Genomic DNA, 22,558 nt, shown 5'->3' on the forward strand with positions numbered 1-22,558 from the left:
TGGGTGCTCTGACTGAGCGTAATGTGCAGTGTATGCCATATGCAGACAGGGTTGATAATGAATAACAGAATTACATGTGAAAAAAAGAAGGACAACATGTTACGAGTTATGACTAACTCGTCATAACTCGTCATTTTGTCCTTCTTCTTTTCACAATAATTTAATAGGCTCACCATCAGAATTACATGTACATGTATGTGTTAATTAATTGAATGTGTCGAATTTGACGTGTTGGACGGCTCCTAGATCCTAGACTACAATGTAGTACAAGTCATCAGTTACAGTTGCACGAGAAAGACTAGAAGCTGTGACACTGGTGAGCGAGCACGGTGTTGTCAGTCAGTGAGCGTCATTGGCTTGGTCCACTGGTTGAGGAGCGGGGCACAATCAGTTTGCCGGTACTGTACCAGCATCAGTTTGGGACACAACTCGCGGTAGGTTCATTGGAAGCAAAGCAGCTCCATTCTTCAGCCCTAGAGGCTGGCCGGTGACCGGTCTCGCGCTAGTACCTTCTTCCTTTCTGTCTGTTTAGTGCTCAAGGCGTATTATGTACACTCATGTATGGACTGCTTCCCCTATACCCCTACTGGGCCATTTCAGGTGTACTGTTTGTATTATATAAACTAGTGCTGGTTTCTACTTTGTTCATGCCTGTAAATATAAGTATGTAATCATGGCACAGGCGTTATCTTGGTATAATATCTTGGTTATCATGTCGGTACACTGCCACTAGTGCACTGGGCCTCTGCCACTGAGCCACTGCCACTGGGCCACACTCATATCCCACAGGCCACCTGCACAGCAGGATGCCCCCCCCCCCCCCCCCCGGGATGTTTCATTTATACAGATCGTGACATGATTCTTATCTCACAAAGGACTCGCGATGTTGCCTGAAACTACATGTAACTTCTTATGGAATTAGGGAGTTAGGGGTCGAGTTGCAGTACCGTTAGTCCAGTGCCCAGTGCTACTAGTGACGTCCAACACGATGGAGGTTTGAGGTATGACTCATCTCATCAGCCACATCATGGCTTTATCCCACAATGGACCCATATCCGTCGGACCCTCGCGTCAAGACTAGACTCCATGATCCAGCGTTTGCATAACCCCTTGCCGCCGGGCCAGCAGCGAACAACTAACTTTCTCTGTACAGTACTGAGTATGTTAGAAAGAGAGAAAGAGGGGCGGGGGAGAACGCTTGAAGACCAAAATCACAAAAGTACACTTTAGCTTGGACCGTGGACGTGGAGGATGCCGTGGGTCAATGGAGCCATTGGAGGGCTGTAGTTTGGGACATCTGGCATCAGCAGGATGCCTGTCAAAAAGGCCATCAATGAATGGCGAGATGCTGTCTGTATCTGTCCATACGTGTACATGTACGTGACCAGTAACTGCCAGCCCATTGCCGGCTCGATTCAGATCTTTCATGATCCAGCGGCAGCGAATCACAATGGTACTTCAACCGTACTTCTGTAGTATTCTTACTTGTAAGTTGTAGTGTACAGTAACTGTTGAGCATGGGATGCGACCTGTAACTATTTATTTTAAAAGTATTTAGAAAAGCGATTCTCTGCGGTCTCCATGGGGCTCAATTATCACCGGGTCGGATCAGCGAAGAAAGCAGAACTCTGCTGTGGTTGCCCAGTTGGTCCATTGGCCTTCAATGGATTTGATCGCTATCATCATGAATGACAGTGACAGCTCCCACAGCCATGTCGTGCTCTTATGTGTATGTCTGCCGAAAGTTTTTCTTACTGCGTCAGATTCATGATCCACTCTTTCCAAAGAATTTCTGCGTCCAAGCCCAAGGCCCTGCACTGAATGTGAATGCACGATGGCCATCATCAATAAAGATTTAAAAGACTTTAATCAGATTGATACAATCAGACACCGCTGCAACGCTTCCGGCAAATGAAAGCACAGGAGTCAGGACAATGTCTACTACAGTACTAGGCTCCGGCGGATTATATTATGCCGGAATATTTATTGACATAATTATTATTTTGGTGGTTGAAAATTTGGAGCATAATTTGGCATCCTTTCGGAGGTGGCAGGTAATACTTCAATGCATTTGGCCATCCGGAAAAGCACAGTGCTAGCGGCACACCAAGATCCAACACGTGACAGTGAAATACATGTACATGCAGGACAGGCGAGATGTGATAATAATAATTATTTTAGGCAACCTCCAATTTCCAAACATTCAGCAACTTCAGTAGCACTAGCTACGCGTACGGTCACCTGAGAAAGTTGACTGAAAACAATCATTACATCTGAATACACATCACGACATTCAGGAATCAGGGTGTTCAACTAAGAAAGAGCATAGCTCAAGGGCACAAGTACATGTACCGGCACATGTACATGACATTGTACATTTCGTGCCAGACGGACTGCAGTGCTTTGCATATTGGCGTCTGGAGCGGTGCCTTGTATTCAGGCTTGAGGAGGCGTTTTCCGCCATCGGGTAGGAAATTGGCTTAGTTGCAATGTGGCAAAGTGAAAATTTTCCAGCTGGTCTATTTCAAGCAAACGAGGAACACGTCCTGGATTGCAGCAGAGAGGGAGAACTCCCATACTGGGGCGGCGTATTCTGCTGCTGTGGAGCGGACGTACATGTAGATGTACGGTAAGGACTTAGGTACAGTTTCCTGAGGCCAGGGTCTCCTGTTAAACGGTCAGCCATATGGCACAGAAGAACGCAGCGTTGTCTAAACTGGCTTAAGTTATGGTCTGTTCAATGTGCTCCTGATCCTGGAAGCTAAGTGTTTCACTCAACAACACTCCCAGGTGACGGTGACTAGTTAACGGCTGGATACCACGGATGGTCTCAGCAGCTCCTTCCTCATCGAATGAGATAACGGTTTTCGATGGGTTAAAAATTCCGCCTACTCGGTCGGCCCATGCAAATGTGTCCTGCAGGGCAGTCTGGGGATGGTACCTTTGGTTCGTGCTTGGCCGACGGCGGTATCATCCGCGAACAGGTAAACATCAGGGTGCTGGTTGCGTTTTGAGGCACTGGGTAGGCTGTTGATATGCACCAAGAAAAGCAATGGCCCGAGGTGGTAACCCTGGGGTACTCCAGACTTGACGGGACGTGGGGAGGACAGAATGATGGTGTTGGACGCGGACGCTGAATGTATGCGTATTGCGGTAGGGGAGAAGCACCTCATGCCGCACTTTATCGAAAGCCTTCGCAAAATCGAGAAATGCAGCGTCGTAAGCCTTTAAAGGGATGCGTTTATCCATGGTCGAGGCCAGGGAACCCTACACATACCAGGTACTGTACTGTATGTGTAGGGCTCCCTGGTCGAGGCGATCAGTATTAGTAGTGAGCTGTATATTAAAGCTGGTCAACTGAGGAGCGATCACGGACAAAGCCGAACTGTTCCGGGACAATAGTGTGGTTGACCTCGGGATAATGACCGAATTTGGTGGCGATAATCTTGTCTTATGCTTTCGCAATAGCTGGGTGTAGGGTTATAGGGCGGTAGTTGGAGGGATCCGTGACATGGGTTACCTTTATTTTTAAATATGGGGATTACTGTTCCCAGCTTCCAGGCACTAGGAAACTCACCTAAGGTGAGGCTAGCGTTGAAAAAGTTGGTAACAGAGGACGTTATACATGGTGCGATCTCTCGGAGCATCCTGTTCGAGATGTTCCTGCCTTGCGCTGCGGGAGCCTTCGGAGCACCCGGAACACTGAGGATTCGGTCAAGACTGGCAGAGAGAATAATTCATTCGGACAGCCGTCGGCTGGTGCTAGTATTGGACCTGTAACGTGAGCAGGAATGCACTGGCGCTCAAATACCTTCGCGAGCATTTCTGCTTTCTCTGGTTCGCTCTGTGCCGTATAGCCCTCACACGTTAGGTCAGGAACTTTCTCTTTCTTACAGGAGATGTTGGCAAGTGTCTTGGCTTTCTTCCACCAAAGGTGAGCACCTCGCTCATCATGAATATTCTATCTAAGGCACTTGAAGTACAGGGTCTTGGCATTTCTTAACTGGTTCTGATATGCATTCGTCTGGGCCTTGTAGGTCGACCAGTATTCTACTGTTTGGTGGCAATTGGCGGCATGGAAAGTCGCTGTTTCTGAAGGTGATGCAGATGCGGGGTGAACCAAGGCTTGGCTTGCTGTATTCGAGATGAAACTCGTCTGTACGCTAAGCAGCTGCATGGTAATGGCCTGTGTGATGCATGACTCCCATGCCCACACGCACTCTCGATGGTGGAAGCACCGATCATACACTGCCGGAGTGGAAGAGATGATAGTTTATGTCGCAGAGATTAAAGGCAGTGTTCGCGTGGTGCCAGCAAGAGGTCTATGTACTCTTGGTGCCAGATAGCCGGATAGATTGAAATGCATGGATCTTTGTGTGCTCGCCAGTATGTAGGAACAGTACTGCAAGCAAAACTCTAACACACAATGTAAGGAGACTCTTGTGCAATGGCTGGAAGAAATCGGTCTCCTCCTTACAAGAGGAAACCCAGTCATGTGACTCATGTTGGTAATGCCATGCACGAGGGCGCTTGCCACTGTGTCCTCAGCAAGGTACCTTAGTGTTACCATTGACGAAGACCTGAACTGGTGTTCCCATATCCAACACCTAGTACCTCTGTACTCAGTCTGTAGCCTCTCTCGGAAGGCAGCGAGCCGGCTGGGGCGGCATGGGGATGCGCTGAGTCTTCAGGCTCGGCGGACGTGGTACCTTGCCATGGTCCAGGGGAAACTGTGCTACGCCGCAAACTCCTTCTACCCGGCTCTCACTGCTGCGGGCCTCATAGGGCTTGAGAGATCAGCGAAGGCTGGCATCCGTGCAGTCTTGCGATTGCATAACCCCGTCGCCACCCAGCCCCTGCGTGAGAGACTTTGGTTATTCACCATTGTGCAGCTCTGCCGTCAGAAAGTCCTTGTCTTCACGCTCTCACCACCAGTCCACTGTTTTCGTCATTCTACACACCTATTGCCCCCGATCTGGTCGACCGTGAACGCAGAGCTATCCGTGGACAGATGACGCGACTTCTCAGCGCGTCCCATTCCTTCCCGGGCCTGCTGGACGATCGTCCATTCGCTTCCGAGGTGCCATTCTGTGCAATGAGTTGCCTCCTGATGTTTGCCTTGTTGAGCGCAAAGATTAATTGTTTTGTTTGTTTTCTTTATTTTGAATTCGCTAAAACCAAACGGACAGAACTGTCCAGTGACAAGGGAGCGAATGATGAGCGTCATAATCACTATGCATCAAAACATCTTGTTTGTTTGTTTGTTTGTATTTATTTTGATTCCCAAATTCAAACGGGCATAGAACCCAATAACATGAAAGCGAATATGAAAGTTATAATGAGAATGAGAATTAAAATGCTTAGATCTTCAGCGTAGAGTCAGCGGTATATCAGAGGGAGATCGGGTACAACAGAAAGAGAACAGAAAAAAACCCCAGAAGATTTCGCTTGTCTTCAGCATCTACAGGGCACAGGTATAGGGGATTATCTGCGTGCGAAACTGCCGAGCGTGATGGATGGCACGGATGTCGCTGGGGAGGGCATTCCATAATACAGCACCCTTGCAAGCAAAGCGCCCCCGCCCCGCAACCGAATGGGAAACTGGCACGCACAGGCCCATGGCAGATTGGAGCCGAGTAGGGCCGGGTGCAGCGGGGGTTAGCAGGGCTTGCAACTCTGGACTTGCCAGTGCATAACGCGTTAACGACAGCGCCACACCAGGTACGCTAGCTTCTGATTGAAGACTTCTGCCACACGGAACACTGCCATGCGCTCCAGCAGGTCGCGGGCAGACGACCACGGAGGGCGGCCAAAGACAGCACGAGCCCCACTGTTCTGCAGGACCTGTAGACGGTCGAGGTACCTTCTTTGCAGTGAGCTAGAGTACGCGTTTGAGGCATACAGCAGGTCAGACATGATCAGCGATCTAAAGTAGGTCATGCGTGACTGGTGATTCAGGCAGCGGCGCATTCGCCAGAGTGCTCCGATCTTCTGCGACACGCGTGCAGAACATTTGGCAATGTGGGCGTGCCAGGACATGCCGGAATCGATTGTGGCGCCTAGATAACGAGCACTTAGCACACTAGGCAGTGAAGTGGCATGGCAGACGACCTGTAGATCAGCTGTGTGCTGACGGTCGGCAGGAATTGGCACAACTTGGCTCTTGCCAGCATTGAGGATCAGGCCACGATCCTTTAGCCAGTCTGCAAGGATTGAAACCGAAGCAGATAAGACATCGGATACCTCCTGTGCTGTTCGCCGGCTGCACGCGAGCGCAATGTCGTCCGCGAATTGAACTGACTCGGACTGGCCAACTACAGCGGGGACCTCGCGGGTGTAAAGGCTGAACAGAATGGGGCCCAGCACCAACCCTTGGGGGACACCACTCGTGCAAGCTGATATACATGTAGAGCTAGTCCGCGACCCTAGACAGACACGTTGAGTGCGACCGGATAGGTAGCTGGCGAACCAGTCCAAGGCAGAACCGGACATCCCAACACTGTGGAGATCCTGCAATAGCTTGAAATGTTGGACTTTATCGAAGGCTTTGGACATGTCTAACAGGCATACACCTGTGAATAGGCCCTAGTCATTGGCTGTTAGGATGCGGTTTGACATAAGGACTGATGCGTCTTCGGTAGAGTGGCCACGCCTGAACGCAAACTGGGTTGTTGGTAACGATGCTGTTATGTCCAGGAAGGTGATGAGCTCCTTCTGAACCAACTTCTCTAGCAACTTGGAGAGTATGGGTAGAAGAGATACAGGGCGGAAGTTAGTTGGCAGCGATGGATCACCAGATTTATGCAGTGGGATGACATTTAGCTAGCTTGAACACCGAGGGCACATGTCCGCACGACAGCGAGGCATTGAACAGGCTAGTGACAGACGGCGCCAAGACGTCAGAGCAGAGTTTGAGGACTGCCCCTGGTACGCCATCGCTGCCTGTTGCCTTCGCGGGATTAACTTGCTGGAGTAGCCGTTCAACAGCACCGATACTGACATGTGAGAACTTGGGGAGGGAAGTGCGGGGTGGAGGCCCGAGGGGAGCAGACAAAGTTTGCGGTGGACAGTCATCAGTAACCACCTTGTGGAAGGCTGAGGCGACATCTTCGATCGTACAAGAGGGTTCTACATGGGGACGGTCTCTACGGGTGACTTTGTTAATGGTACGCCAAAGCTTCTTGGTGTTTCCTGCGTGTGCTGTACATTGTCCCTGGAAGTAAGCGTTTCGCTTCTGTCGGTATGCATTTCTAGCTTCCGCACGGGCGCGCTTGAATGCAGTGTGGAGCGCAGCGTTTGCCTAGTCTCCCCGCCACCGCCTATGCAGCCGATTCTTGCGCTGGGTGAGCTGGAAGAGGTGCCGATCCGACCAGGGTGGTAGCTGCTTCCGCTTGGCAGTAGAACACTGGAGAGGAGCATGCTTGTCGAGGATCGCCAAGAGTTTGTAGTGCCAAATTGACCACATGTCGTCAACTGTATCTCAGGGCAAAATGAGACAGACTATATTAAAGGAGGGTTTGCACAACACGTGTACATAAAGGGGAGTACGAGAACAAGGCGCGGCAGAAGTCGAAGCAAGAAAGCAATCAACGCCAGAGATGTTTTTGTCCCCCAAAAACAGAGAGAGAGAGAGAGAGAGAGAGAGAGAGAGAGAGAGAGAGAGAGAGAGAGAGAGAGAGAGAGAGAGAGAGAGAGAGAGATCCGAGAGAGAGAGAGAGAGAGAGAGAGAGAGAGAGAGAGAGAGAGAGAGAGAGAGAGAGAGAGAGAGAGAGAGAGAGAGAGAGAGAGAGAGAGAGAGAGAGAGAGACAGAGAGACTAACAAATGAGGGCTGAGACCGCTACAACAGGGCTTTATGTCTGAAAACAACCGCACGAATTAACAAGCAGGTTGTCAGAGAAACAAGGAAAGAGACGGGCAGGCAGGCCAACAGACAGGCATAAAATGAAAATATGGCGATAGTGATCCGTCTGACCTCAAAGGTTCATGCTGTGTGGAACAGCAGCAGTGCGAAATTGGGCCGGGTGCGGTATGGCCCGTACCTCGCTGGGCAACGCATTCCAGAGCCTAGCTCCTTGGAACGCGAGACAACCCTTACCCAGCTCAGTGCGGGTTGACGGTGGTCTTAGACCCATAGATAATTGCAGCCGAGTAGGAGCGCCACTGGTTGGTAGCAACAGCACTTGCAGTGTGGGGCTAGCACGGGAGTAGCAGCAGCGCCAAACCAGGAAGATGAGCTTCTGGATGAAGATCTCCCGGACACAATTCAACCCCAGGGTCTGAATTTAACATCTATGTAAAACTCGCTGTGTCACAAGGCCGCATCCAAGATTCATGCGACAATTCATTTCAAGTATTATCCAGTACAGTAGCCCAGTTGAGTTGGTAAATTATGTACATCTATCGTTGCCTTCGTTGGTAACGGACCACTTTCATAGTTGCTATCTTTTTCCCTTTCACACTATCATTTTTCAAATATTTTATGCTACTTTCGTTTTTGGTAGGAACCAGAGAGCCAATCTCTGGTGAGAAAGCAGTACTGCCTGTGCTTTAAGAAAATCGAAATAAAAGAATACAACAACAATAACAACAACAACAACAACAACAACAACAACAACAACAACAACATCATCATCATGCTTGAGGGCTGCCGCTGAAGCAGAATTAGCAATGGGGGAACGTAATGTCACAGCCAATCAGCTCCTCTAACAAGAATATGTACATGTGATTGCGGAGACATTCCCCAGCAACTCAGCAATGATCATCAGATGATGTAGTACAGTGTGCATTACACCACTGAGTACAGCATCAGTGGCACCTGCAGCAATCAGCATAGAGTGATTTGGGGTGTAATATGTGTATATCCACTGCTGCCATTATACAGGCACAGATAGAGGTAGTAAGTGCCGGCGATGAGGTTGCGAATAATCTGGCTCTGACCCGTACGCTCCAGGGTGAACGTTACCGTAGAATGATCACAGTCCAGCATCACAGTCACCATATCACCTTTTTGTATGGCAGGGCTCAGTCCACCGCCGTATCCACTGTTCGGACAGCTCAGGTACCAACCATAGGCATTTGTGGAGTCATGAGTAGTCACGTCAGGTGGGTCTTTGCATGACACTGACAAATAGATTCGATTGTGGCTGCTTTGCATTTGGTTAATGCGCACTTTGAAGAAGAGCTGGCCCTTTGACCCAGACTTCATGCTGCATACGCTCTGGTTATATCCTGTTGCTGCCATTTGCACAGTTTGGTTGTTGTTTGATAATTGCAGGTAGCTGCCGTGCTGATTAGGGTTGAAACCAGGAGCATGGACTTGATCAGTAACTTCAACCTTCATCGGACTACCTTGAAGATGTCTGTGTCCCATTGTCACCGACACATGATATGTTCCCGGCGCTGGGTTCTTCAGGATGGCTTTCAGCTCGTCTGCAGATCCACCAGACTCGACCTCACAGTACACTGTCTCCCCTTCTTCGGCTTTTACTGATATGCAGAACTCCATTTGGTTTGCTATGGCCGGGGAGAGTGGTTCTCCACTCGCGGTCTTCGCTTTGATCGTCACCTCCAAGTCACCGGGAGTCTTGAGGACGGACTGACACGTCACTGTACTGTTTGATACGTTGACAGCTACGTCTTGTATCTCACCGGCCTTCGACGCCAGAAGCTGCAGCTCGGCAATGTTGCTCTTCTTGAATGTAACATGACCGGATGCCGCCGGCTGTGCGTTCCGCTCTTTACACGAGCTGATTTCAACGTGGAGTTGGTTAAGCCAAGGAGCCATCCGCAAGAAATCTAAGTCATTCTCGCAGCGATCAAGCAAAACATCCACCTGCTCGCCTGCTTCCAAGGCACGCTCCAGCTGCTGTTTTTGATCCTCAAGCGCCTTCTGCTTTGACCAACGGTCTTTGTCGATGTCGTCAATCAGGGCCTGTTGACGTTTCTTTGCGGACTCCATGGCTTGACTGAAAGACTCATTAACTGCTTGAGAAACGAACTCAGCTCTCTTGTTCAATGCACTGATTGAATGATTGACGGCTTCCAAAGCTGACTTCAACTGCCTTTTCTCATCTTCCTTATCGACCATGTTTGATTGTGGGCTACCGGACGCCCCATCCCCACTCTCCTCGGCACCTAGCTTGCGAAGTGACTTTATCTCCTGCCGTAGTTTCCTTGCAGCTTCGCTGGCTGAAATGATCTTGTGTTCATGGGGCAGGTGTGCGCCTAGCTTAAAGCACTTTTTGCAAAACAGGTCATCGCACTGCACACAGTACAAGTCGAGCTGGATTGCTCCATGCAGAGGGCAAGCGTTGCACTGCAATGCTGAAGCTCCAGTGGAATCCTCGCGTAGATCGGTTAGCGTGTGGCTCTTTGTGACCCTGCTTTTCTTGTGTGAGTGTGCGTGCAGCTCGCAATACACCAATCCACAGTTCAAGCACGCTTTGGTCGCCGCCTCTTCACCATCCGCACACTCGTCACAAGTCGGTTGCTCTGGCTCTCTTTCCTTGTTGCTCTCACCACCTTGTACATTGTAGCAATTTGGCAACGCAAGAAGTTGGGAAATTCCTGATTTCGGAGCTTTTGTAAGGGTTCCACAGCGGGGGCAGGCGATGTCGTTATTTCCACTCACCTCTTGCCGCACACAGCTCAGGCAGATGTTGTGCAGGCACGAGAGCAAACGGCCACGTCGTAATGTTTTGTTGCAGAACGCACAGAGGTCCGCGGTGGATGGTCGAGCTTCATGCAGTTCCAACATCTTGCAGTCGCGTGGGGCCTTTGAATGCCTGCTGGATAGTCGGGGCCGGAACCAGCGCTGCAGCATAAACCATCAGCGATTGCCCAAACCCGCAAAAGGTGGTAGAATGTAGATCTACATGTACCACGATCCGTGGACCATAATCAACATGCAACCCCGGGGGGCTTTACTTGTTTGCCAGCAGTGCTGCATGCTGCTCAATATGCAATGAAATCCGATCGTGCGTGTGAGTCAAGTATTAGTTTGCGCTGTGGTGATATCTAATCAGTTCAAAACTTCAAATCCCAGTACTAGATCTACTCAAGAGAGTATTACAGTGTCCTGTTCGCAGGTACTGTTTATTAGGGCTCAAACGGTCACGGTTTTACCCCTGACGGTTAACTGCTAAGCTAACGGTCGGTTAACCGGTTATAACCTATAAGCCACGGCAATCCTGCGGACTCTTTTTTAACCGTATATTTGACTATACTCATTCAAAAAATGTACCCTATTCAGTACAACGCACACGTGTACATTCTCTTGCATGCTCATTCATACATACTCTCACACCAAGAGACCAGATATGACCGAGTTGACAGCCCAGAAATTGCGTACGCGTGCGACAGCCCGCGAAAGTGCACACTTTGCAACGACCTGATACTTGAAAAATTGACTGAAAAGTTACTGCGCAACCGTTATCTTTATCGGTTAACCGTTAATTCTTCGTAACCGGTCTGCAACCGGTTAATCGGACTAATTGTTTGAGCCCTACTGTTTATGGACTCTTGGTACTAGGTAGAGACCCGGTATAGTACCCCTACCTAGGCCCTCTACCGTCTACGTGTACGTGTACGTGTGCCATTGGGACTCGGCCGGGTACCCATTCACCCTACACTCGACTGTACACTGAGTCATGTATGTACAGGTTCCTGCACGAGTACGAGGGCAGTACCGCGGAATCCAGCCCGCGCCGCGATAGCGGCAAGGGCTGGATGAACAGCGGTACTGGCCGAGTATGAGTGACTGGAACGTGTTTCCCGTGTGCACCCAAGCCAAATAAAGAGATACATGACAGACACACCTGCATTGTGTTTTGTGATTGTTTTCTGGTACAGTTTTTTGTAGTAGTCCATTAGTGCTTTTTTTCTCGCGGTGCCATTGACATTGTCGACTGGGCATCGGGCATTCTGGCTGTTCTGTTCCTACGTATTTTTCCCACGTCTTGATCGGAAACCTCGGCAAATTGCGCGGATCCTGCAGGTTGCTGAGCATTGCGCGCTTTGGTTGAGGCTCATCTGGCTCGTCCAAGATCTCCTTCGCGAGCGACTCCGCAATAAAAGTTTCAGTCTCTTCCTCAACTTTTCGGAGGAGCTCATTCAGATCGCCAATATCGTTCAACAAAGGGGCTTTTTTTCTCCCAGTTCCAGATCAAATGTTGGAGCGCCATGATGACAGTTGTGGTTGCAAACAGTCGCTCTTCTGCTTTAGTTATTTTATTAGTAACCAATGAAAGACCTTGAAGTAGAGAGTCAGTCCAGTGTCTAGAGAGTCAGTCCGTTCCTGCCCGTCGTCAAGTGACGACGGGCAGTGGAATCCGTTCCTGCCCGTCGTCACCATGGTCACTTGACGACGGGCAGTGGAATGCGAAGGACTAAAGGGACCGTCACTTAATTTTTGCCGTCTACCCGCGAAAAAAATCTTTTCGTTTCACGTGCCAGACACGTCCGCGAGCGCGTACGACTCGCGCTCGGCCGGCCGCGCTACCTTTCACGTCAAGCAATTCTGTTCACGCCACATGGCTGGATTGGATAGCGTGTACATGCAGACATGATTGAAGACTTGCAAAATCAATTTTTTTACAAGTCCAGGCGCTAGGCGTTAGGCCTAGGCAGTACTAATGCCAAAGGCTAATGCCCAGGCAGCTGACTTTATTTTCGGAGAAACACTACTCATTGTAGTAAAAAGTAACAATGAATAGCGACATCATCTAGGAAGGATCGCTACCCTAACGCAAAGGAAAGGCCTTGCGCGGCTGCTCTACGAAGTGTTGAAGAAAGACTCATCAAAGTTAGTTGGTGGACGAACAATAGGTCTGTGGGAAACACCCTAGTAAAATAAATAAAATAATAATAATAATAATAACTCGCTGGCGCCGGAAAACTTGGCCCCCACCGATGGTGTTTGGTGAATCATCAAGCATAATGTCTTGTAGCAGTGTTCACCGAGGAAGGAGAACGCTCTAGCCGCTGCTGTTGTCCGTTTCATCCACGTTGGGCGTTAGCTGCACCGCGCCTATTGTGTTTTAGTATTCCATGGACACAATTAGCATTCAGAGCGATTGTGGAGCCACAATTTACTTCACACAGCGTTGTATTGTCCACGAGCGCAAACTTCATTATCAGCAGTAACTGTTACTCTTCATCCTACATGTAGATTTGGAGTATACACGGCCTTGTCACGACAGCGACAGCTCTACAGCGTGTTCAAGTGAGAAACATTAATTTCAATTGTTGGTGGACGAATAAATGGCTGGTTCCGAAAAACGCGGCCTGCACCGATGGTGTTTGGTGGATCATCAAACAGGGTGACCAGCAGTGTTCACCGAGGAAGGAGAATGCACTCGCCACCACTCCGATTCATCCAAGTGGGCGTTAACTGCGCCGCGCCTATTGTGTTTTAGTATTCCATGGACGCACACTAGCGTTCTCAGCGATTGTGGAGCCACAACATATCTTCATGCGGCGTTGCACTGTCCAAGAGCAGAAACGTCTGCAGTGACCCATCATCATACATGTAGATTTGGAGTATACACACCATGCGCCAATGGGCCTTGGCACAACAGCGGCAGCTCTACGGAGTGTTCAAGTGAGAAACATTTGTTTCGACTTTTGGTGGACGAACAAATCGTCGGTGCCGAAAAACGTGGCCTGCGCCGATGGTGCTTGAAACATCAAGCATGGTATGTGGTGACTGCGCGAAATACACAACAGTAGCACAGCGGAAAGAATAACTGATTGAACAGAAGCGTTGCTTTGTGTGTTTGCGCACAGGGCACCGGTCAACTCAGTGCAAGGCCACCCGCAAGTGTAATGTGTGTTCTTGCATGGGTCACCAATCAGAGTCACCATCATGTCACGATCTGCCCTGAATCGGTCCCTTTAGTCCTTCGCCGAACGCGAAGGACTAAAGGGACCGTCACTTAATTTTTGCCGACTACCCGCCAAAAAAATCTTTTCGTTTCACGTGTCAGGCACGTCCGCGAGCGCGTACGACTCGCGCTCGCCCGCGTTACCTTTCACGTCAAGCCTATGTAACTTACTGCATAGGGTGCAAGGTGACCGTTGTCGGTTTACATGTACTCCAGTTATTACACCGTGCATGCACTGAGTCTGTGCTGCACTGTGCATCCATAGGTTTTCGTTTGCGGTAGCGCAAGGTGACACGTAAGGTTGATGTATTGTTTTGTCCGCTGCTATTCGAAGCTCTCGGAGTCGGAAGCGTTACCTCTGTTTCCCCTGTTCCTCCCTGCGCGGAGTCTGTAGGTCTGGCTTGCAGTCGCTGTTACATGCATGTTGGCAGTTGCATGTGTTTTGGTTTTCAGTTGTCTTTATTTGTTTTGTGTGGACGACAGTTCAATATTCTAGCAGTTGTTGCACTTCCTACATTCCGTAGTCATTATGCGGTTGGTGTTCGAGAGAGCAAACTGTGTTCTTCTCCAGAGTGGAGTAAACCATTCGCTTGTGTCTGAGGAAAACCCTGTGTGTTGACGAAGAGGTTGACTTGGCTGTAGAGTGAAAGTACCACATGGTCACATGGTCCACAAAATCTTAGAACTAACTTAGGGTCTTCTGGCGTATGGTATAATTATATGAGCAGCATGAGAGTGAAGTAAAAGACTATTAGCTCAAACATTCAGTCTTTCAAGAGTAGGTGTTTCATCACGGAATAGGTTCTGCAGTTCACTTACACACTGCAACAATGGACCAGCAGTGTCCAGCATACAATAGAGTCATGTGAATATGTACCGTATGCATACTCACAGCTGCAAGGCCAGCGCCCCGTGGCTGCTTGACTTCTCAATTGATATAAATATTCACAACAGTAAGACTCTGTGATCAATCAGAGCTGTGCTTCGAAGTAGTCACAAATGCCCCATGATCAGTCACAAAACTAAACTTGGCAACCAGTCACAGCTTCCACGGTGCCCCAAGACCAGTCACCAGAGATGACCGTAGTAAATCTGCAGGGAGTTTCATAATCTGTTCATTGCAGAGTCCACTATACTATGATTCACGAGGGGGGTAGCGTTCCTGCGGATGCGGAAAACTTGGCTGGAACCCGAGTGTCACGTGAACCCTGATTTTTAAGACTTTTATTATTTGTTTTACGATGAGCCTATTATACGCGATACAGGCTCAGAACACACTTTTCGTCTATTTGGCATATCAGGGATATAGGGCGGAGCAGCCCATATCCCCAATTATGACACGCGAGTTATAGTGAAATACGATTGGCGTATTGTGCTGGACTGACTGCGGTAATGTAAAGCTAAAATCAAGCAGTCAGTTTGCCCTTAGCATGGCCTTGTCATGAGGGTGCCACATCCGTGGAAAGGCAACATGCCGGCTAATCTCCCTGAGAAGTTGAGTGGTTATCAGCAGGCGATGACGCTGTGTCGATGATGACCTGTTGATGCCCGACAGGAACCTTGCGAGGAGAGTCATTGGGCCCGACGGGTAGGTAAAGCCAACTTCCACCTGAAGTTTGCGGATGGCCGACATGTAGACATGGACAGATCGGGGCTGAAAAGTTCTGAACAACTCGGCAGCAAAACAACACATAAAGTAAAAAGTCATCACCTGCCAATGGATTCCAGTCATGCCCTTGACAGAACTGGAAGTAACGGGTATCGGCGGAAAAATATTTCCGGCTGGTGCCAGTGCTGCTAGCTGCAGCACGGAGTCCGGCAACTGAGAGTTGGCAAGACTGGCTGATCTGGCTCAGCTGCTGCTTCCGGAGCCCTCGATGGTTCAAACACCATCGGCGCAGGCCACGTTTTTCGGCACCACCGATTTGTTCGTCCACCAAAAGTCAAAACAAATGTTTCTCACTTGAACACTCCGTAGAGCTGCCGCTGTTGTGCCAAGGCCCATTGGCGCATGGTGTGTATACTCCAAATCTACATGTATGATGATGGGTCACTGCTGACGTTTCTGCTCTTGGACAGTGCAACGCCGCATGAAGATATGTTGTGGCTCCACAATCGCTGAGAACGCTAGTGTGCGTCCATGAAATACTAAAACACAATAGGCGCGGCGCAGCTAACGCCCACTTGGATGAATCGGAGTGGTGGCGAGTGCATTCTCCTTCCTCGGTGAACACTGCTGGTCACCCTGTTTGATGATCCACCAAACACCATCGGTGCAGGCCGCGTTTTTCGGAACCAGCCATTTATTCGTCCACCAACAATTGAAATTAATGTTTCTCACTTGAACACTCTGTAGAGCTGTCGCTGTCGTGACAAGGCCGTGTATACTCCAAATCTTCATGTAGGATGAAGAGTAACAGTTACTGCTGATAATGAAGTTTGCGCTCGTGGACAATACAACGCTGTGTGAAGTAAATTGTGGCTCCACAATCGCTCTGAATGGTAATGTGTGTCCATGGAATACTAAAACACAATAGGCGCGGTGCAGCTAACGCCCAACGTGGATGAAACGGACAACAGCAGCGGCTAGAGCGTTCTCCTTCCTCGGTGAACACTGCTACAAGGCATTATGCTTGATGATTCACCAAACACCATCGTTGGGGGCCAAGTTTTCCGGCGCCAGCGAGTTGTTCGTCCACCAACTAACTTTGATGAGTCTTTCTTCAACACTTCGTAGAGCAGCCGCACAAGGCCTTTCCTTTGCGTTAGGGTAGCGATCCTTCCTAGATGATGTCGCTATTCATTGTTACTTTTTACTACAATGAGTAGTGTTTCTCCGAAAATAAAGTCAGCTGCCTGGGCATTAGCCTTTGGCATTAGTAGTACTGCCTAGGCCTAGCGCCTGGACTTGTAAAAAAATTGATTTTGCAAGTCTTCAATCATGTCTGCATGTACGCGCTATCCAATCCAGCCATGTGGCGTGAACAGATTGCTTGACGTGAAAGGTAGCGCGGCCGGGCGAGCGCGAGTCGTACGCGCTCGCGGACGTGTCTGGCACGGGAAACGAAAAGATTTTTTTGGCGGGTAGTCGGCAAAAATTAAGTGACGGTCCCTTTAGTCCTTCGCCAGTGGAATCCGTTCCTGCCCGTCGTCACTTGACGACGGGCAGTAGAATCCGTTCCTGCCCGTCGTCACTTGACGACGGGCAGTGGATCCAGGTCCATCACCTTTGAGCAGGCAGGACGGCGCTTTCCAGCCCGCGCTGTTTGATCTGTCATTGGTCAACTCCAAGGCGACAATCACGTGACATACGGGAAACAGCGCATACAGCATCGTCATCATGGTCAGCGGAACCGCTTATGGGCTCTAACTACAATGTAAGTACTTTTTAGGATCAGCAGATCCGCTTATGCCATGGCATGAGAGCTATTTTATCTAAACCAGCCAGGCTAGGCAGTGTTCGAACGTTCGTGGATTTTTTTTGTACTGCACAACGACTTCAAACGGTTTCAGTTGCGTACAAGCAAGAGTAAACCCGGGTTTATACGACTTGTAGGCCCTGGTGAGAAGTCTCCCCCAGTCACAAAACTCGTAATGCTCTCAAATGGTTAACTCCGAAAAGCGAAAAAAGTTGTTCGGTTAACTGGTACTGACTTGCTAATAAAAGCAATCTACATACATGTACATGTAAGTCATTGACATTGTACATTGTACTGGAAGTGCAATGGTTGGTATTAAAATTGCGCCCCTGGCCTGAGTGCCCTTTGGCGTTTTTTTTTGCGGCCATCAACACACCATCACACTGATCAATCTCGACTTGAATCGATCGAATCATGTGCCAGTCACTGTTGAGTGCTGTCACACAGATAATTAAAGACTCGCACTAGTAACAGTGTAATAGTAATATACTAATAAGCAGTAAACTGAGCATGAGCGCCACTTGGCACTACTAAGTACTATACCGCACTCTCCTTGCGAATTGCTCCAATCAGCCAACATCGTTCCCATGGTTACAGCACTCCACGCCTCACAACTATATTGTATGTTACCAAGACGGGGTTATGAACTCTTGATCATGTTGATGTTATAATTATTACCAAGAGTACATAAACCAGAGTGTGCAACTGTGCATATCAGATCTGAAACAGCGCAGTTCGTGCACTACGTCACCCTGATGAGATAAGCCAAGCCGCGACTTGCGTACAGCTCAAGTGTTCATGTTTCATAGCCCGGAATCAGCCAAGTTTGCTTGATTTTAGACGTCCTGTTTCAGGATTTCGGTGTTTTGTGTGACTGTGTACGCTGCGTACATCCACCGACAAGTAAAGTCACCAGGCTATCCGTCTCAAAAAACCGAAATCAGGACAAACTCAGTGAACTGCACCACCGCGACTGGTTACGCAACTTTTCACCATACCTGTGGCTTACCATGCCGTCAGAAATGACGTAGTGCACGAATTACGCTCCCACATGCACAGGAACCATCCCGAGTTGCACACTCTGGTTTATGTACTCTTGTTATTACTGATGCTACCTTCAAAGCAGGGAGTAGTACAATACCGGTATTTTACCACTCCCTGCTTCAAAGCATGGAAAGACACACACGGCGCGCACGCACGCACACAGCTCGAGTACTGTAATTTCACAAATTTTCGGTGTACTTTTATTTTCGGTACTTTCGGTGCGTCTGTTTCACACCTAAAATTTCAATACACCGAACAAACACTAACGCACAAAATCCAATAGGGAACTGCTTGTCTGCACCGAAAATTTCTGTTCACCTAACCTAGCCTGTTGCCCTCATACCGAAAATATTGAGCACCGAAAATTTCTGAAATTAGAGTATCGTCACAAAACACGACCTGCCAGTAGTACATAACAATGCAGTACGATACATCGACATGTATGCTACACTACAAGTACAAGGCTTTAGCAGTTAGTACTGAACGGTAAACGTTTACACTTTCCGTACAGACTTCATTAATTTTCACGCGTCCCTGCTTCACCTTGTTCACACCTCTAAACCATCTCCACCAGTCAACTAACTGCCACTCAGTATTCCCACAAAGTCACAAACGGCAACGTAACTCGAGAACATTCCTCAAGCTAGGCTAGGCTAAAGCTTCATTTTCCTACACAGCCGAACGGTTGTGTGTGTGTGTATGTGTGTGTGTGTGTGTGTGTGTGTGAGCTGTTGAATGGTGCAATCCCAGCACAAGCTGCTATGGCTTCTGCTGTAGCATCGCTATCATCGCCTCCGGCGATGGGCGTCCAATGGTCCGTGTGTGTGTGTGTGTGTGCGTGCTGTGTTTCTCAAGTTTCTCGATGGTCCTGGAAGCAGTATCCTCCATTCCGGCCCAGTCTGAGCACCGCCACCATGTACCAAGAAACGAAGCAGTGGGTACCGAAACACCACGGCCCGGTAAAACTATTCGCAGAATTCAAGTCACTCGTCGAAACATCAAGCTTCAAGGTCATGACTGTATGGACATCTACAACAGGTATGGTCGTGTTTGCCTTCAAGTAACTTAGTTTATTCGTCAACAATCTGCTTGGTCCGGTTGGCATCGCAATGCCCTGTCACACCCCGCCATGCTTGCGTTTGACCAAGTACAATTATGTACAATAATTATTACCGTATTTTCCCCAATAAATGTACAGTACTTTTATTTTTTCAAAGGTGGTCAGACCTGTACTACTATACGGGAGACTGTACTAGTATTGGAGACGTGTACTTTTATTGTTTCTGGGAAGATTGATTGCCTGGGTTGGGTGGCAAACAACTCGTGATAATGATGCTGTAAGGCTGTAAATACACCCAACCCTGGTAAGAATCAGTGTACAAAGACACAAATATGATGAACGGGTAAGAAAAACGAAGTAAGGTGGACCCTGGTATCTGTACCCCACTAATGCCCATCACATCATTCCGGTATGTACTATTATTAGAGACGTGTCCTTTTATATTTTCGATCCACACCCAACATGTACTACAATTGGGGACGTACTAGTAATGGAGACGTGTACGTTTAATGTGGAAAATACGGTATGTTTTATTTTATTTTATGTGCATGTATGCAGATACAGATACTTTCCTTCTTGTGTTGTTTTCCCTAGTTTGACCATGCATGCCACCGGCGCTATATCAGAAGACGGAAATCCAGAACACCAACGACATGTCCAGTGCAACAGCGTGTAAGAAGCGAAGCACACCAGTCACGATCACCTGCCCTGCACGGTCATGACGGGCACTACACGGGCCGCACGGTACGCGGTCCTGACGGAGTCGACGGACAGACTCAATCTACATTTTTGTCATGTACATGTACATGCGCGCGTGTGCGTGCGCGCATGTGTGTCGTGAAAGTGTCTGTCCCTGATAGTGTGCAGGTAGCGGCGGCAAAACTACTCAACACAATTTATACAGTGTAATAGCGTTACTCAGTACTTTTAGAAAGACCTTTTTGGAAAGTCTTTCCAATTTCTATCCGACGAATACTGAAAATAGCTACTCCAGCTACTCCTTGAATGTTTCCAGTGCCAATGACTACATGTATGTGGCCCCAGGGAGTCGTGAGACCTGGTTGAGACCTGGTTGAGACCTCGGATCGCGGAATGAGCCCTTCTCTACTCTAGCGTAAGAATAACTAAGATATTCTATATACGCCTTTATATCATTGGGCCTACAATGTAGTTCCCGTTTATTGTGCGAATTAAAATAAATAAACCAACCAACCAGGTACACTATCTACATCTACACTACGTTGCCCGTTTGGTATTGCGAATTCAAATAAAAAACAACAACAACGTAGAAGACGTGCACGTGCGGCGGAAGACGAAGCCGCAAAGCTGGCTAGGCCTTCCCAGTCTCCGTACACCATCTTTTTGGCGCCTTGCCAAAAAACAACAACTGGCAGATACATGTACATGCAGTTGCAATCACGTAGCTGCACAATCATGTAGATCTACAAGTACAAGGTGAACAAAAAATGGCGACCAGTATTGACGAGTACGGACCATACGACTCCCTGGTACGGACGGTATTTTGTCACTGAAAAGGTGCGCTGGCTGTTGTCTGCAACTGTCGACATGTCGAGCCGCTCGACTTGTCTATGACATCGCATTTTTGATTCAAAGCAGATTCTTGCATGTCAGCGACACGAAGTTATTTGCTGGAATGGGGGTGTAACGGTCAACCAGGGGTTCGTTTGTTTCGGTGGAGAGCGGACCTCGGTTGCATTTCTCCGTCCTGTCGGAGGCAATATTCACCAATGGAGGGTGATTCAGCTGCACCGCCCGCTACTACTACACAGCCCGCTACTGGTGCGTCCACTGTGATGAGTTCTGAGAGGAAACAGCAGGACAAACATCGCCGAAAGAACGGTAACAATGGCAGGCTCGAGGGATATCCAGAAGAAGTGTTCGACGAATACGTGGCAATGGACATCTTCACTGCGGCTGCCATCGGCCATTTTGAGCGTCTCAGCGAGTTCCTGTGCATGTCTGACATGGACTGTGACCAGTGCAACAGTGGAGGATGGACACCGCTGATGTATGCAGCGTATGTCGGCCACGACAATGCCGTCAACCTGCTGCTCGACGATGGAAGACTGAACGTGGACGTGTGTTCGCCGACCGGCTGCACCGCCTTGATACTGGCCTCGTCCTGTGGAAATGAATCAGTTGGTTATTTCCTGTTACAGGTGAGGAGGACACATGCGTGTAGTGAGTAGTCTAGTATTGTACGGAGAGCAGTACAATGATAACCTGATAACGTTGTGTTGTGGTGTGTGTTGTTTCTAATCAAAGGTGTGTCTAAGACTCGTTATCGTTTTTGTTTTTGTTCACTATCATAATTATGCTATAGACGAACACTATCAGTTGAGTTCGCTACATCTACAGTAATGAGTTGTGGACATAGTCATTGATATCCACTGGAATGGCCAGGGGCTGGCACCCTCACTGCTTTAGCGTGTATACGCACTGTAATTCACGTAAAGAAATAAAAATAAAAATAAAGAGTAGCTCACGTACACACTGTCAAATGGACAAGCAATGCTCACTGCTGAAAGCCTGAAAACGTGAGTGTGCCCCATGGCCGCTTGATTTCTCAACACCGGGATTCCAATATCCACAACTGTACTAGCTGCACTGGATAGGAGGAAACGAGACACCCTCGAGTTTACATCACCACACTGTAACCTGATGTGACGTGTAAACACCGACCTCCTTTCCTATGATTATAATTTATGATACACTCTATGCGCCACAAAGTAATCCCCCCTCCCCAGCATGCAGACAAGAATTTGAAGAACTTACAGGTCTAGACGATACATAACATCCTGGCCGATGCATGCAAACTGGCCTGTTGGGGAGGGAGAGCAGTGTAGCAAGAAGAGGCCACGGGTGTGTGTGATCCCCCGGTAGGGGTAAGACAGGTGTGCTGGGTTCAAATCCCGCTCGTGGTGCCTTATGTCCAGCATTAGCTATTGTGCAGTTTAACGAAGAAGTATTCAATGTGATCGGCCTGTTGGTCTAGGGGTATGATTCTCGCTTTGGGTGCGAGAGGTCCCGGGTTCAAATCCCGGACAGGCCCATGTTTTATTCTTTTTTTTAACGAACCTAACAATATTCAGATGTCCTTTCTACATACAAAGTCAGTCATGAGTCAGTT

General features: G+C 48.7%; 1 protein-coding gene and 1 non-coding gene across 4 annotated transcripts in view; both read left to right on the forward strand.

Moving 5' to 3' along the window:
• Positions 1-3,586: 3,586 nt before the first annotated feature.
• Positions 3,587-22,558, forward strand: part of LOC135808364 (ankyrin repeat and SAM domain-containing protein 3-like) — a 30,242-nt gene continuing 11,270 nt past the window's right edge. The window contains exons 1-2 of one of the 3 annotated variants that reach the window (XM_065321546.1): positions 3,587-3,934; positions 19,203-19,385. Coding sequence is in view for 1 of the 3 variants with exons in the window: in XM_065321544.1 (XP_065177616.1) it covers positions 21,033-21,587 (555 nt within the window). In the remaining 2 variants the exon portion in view is untranslated. Of the gene's footprint in view, positions 3,935-18,920; positions 19,386-20,930; positions 21,588-22,558 lie in introns of those variants that run through there. The other 2 variants (XM_065321545.1, XM_065321544.1) reach the window with 2 other exon arrangements.
• Trnap-ugg (transfer RNA proline (anticodon UGG)) lies at positions 22,409-22,480 on the forward strand. Its single transcript has one exon. It is a non-coding gene; the product is annotated as a tRNA-Pro (tRNA).

The sequence above is a fragment of the Sycon ciliatum genome, chromosome 2 (genome assembly GCF_964019385.1).
Source record: "Sycon ciliatum chromosome 2, ocSycCili1.1, whole genome shotgun sequence".
NCBI lineage: Eukaryota > Metazoa > Porifera > Calcarea > Leucosolenida > Sycettidae > Sycon > Sycon ciliatum.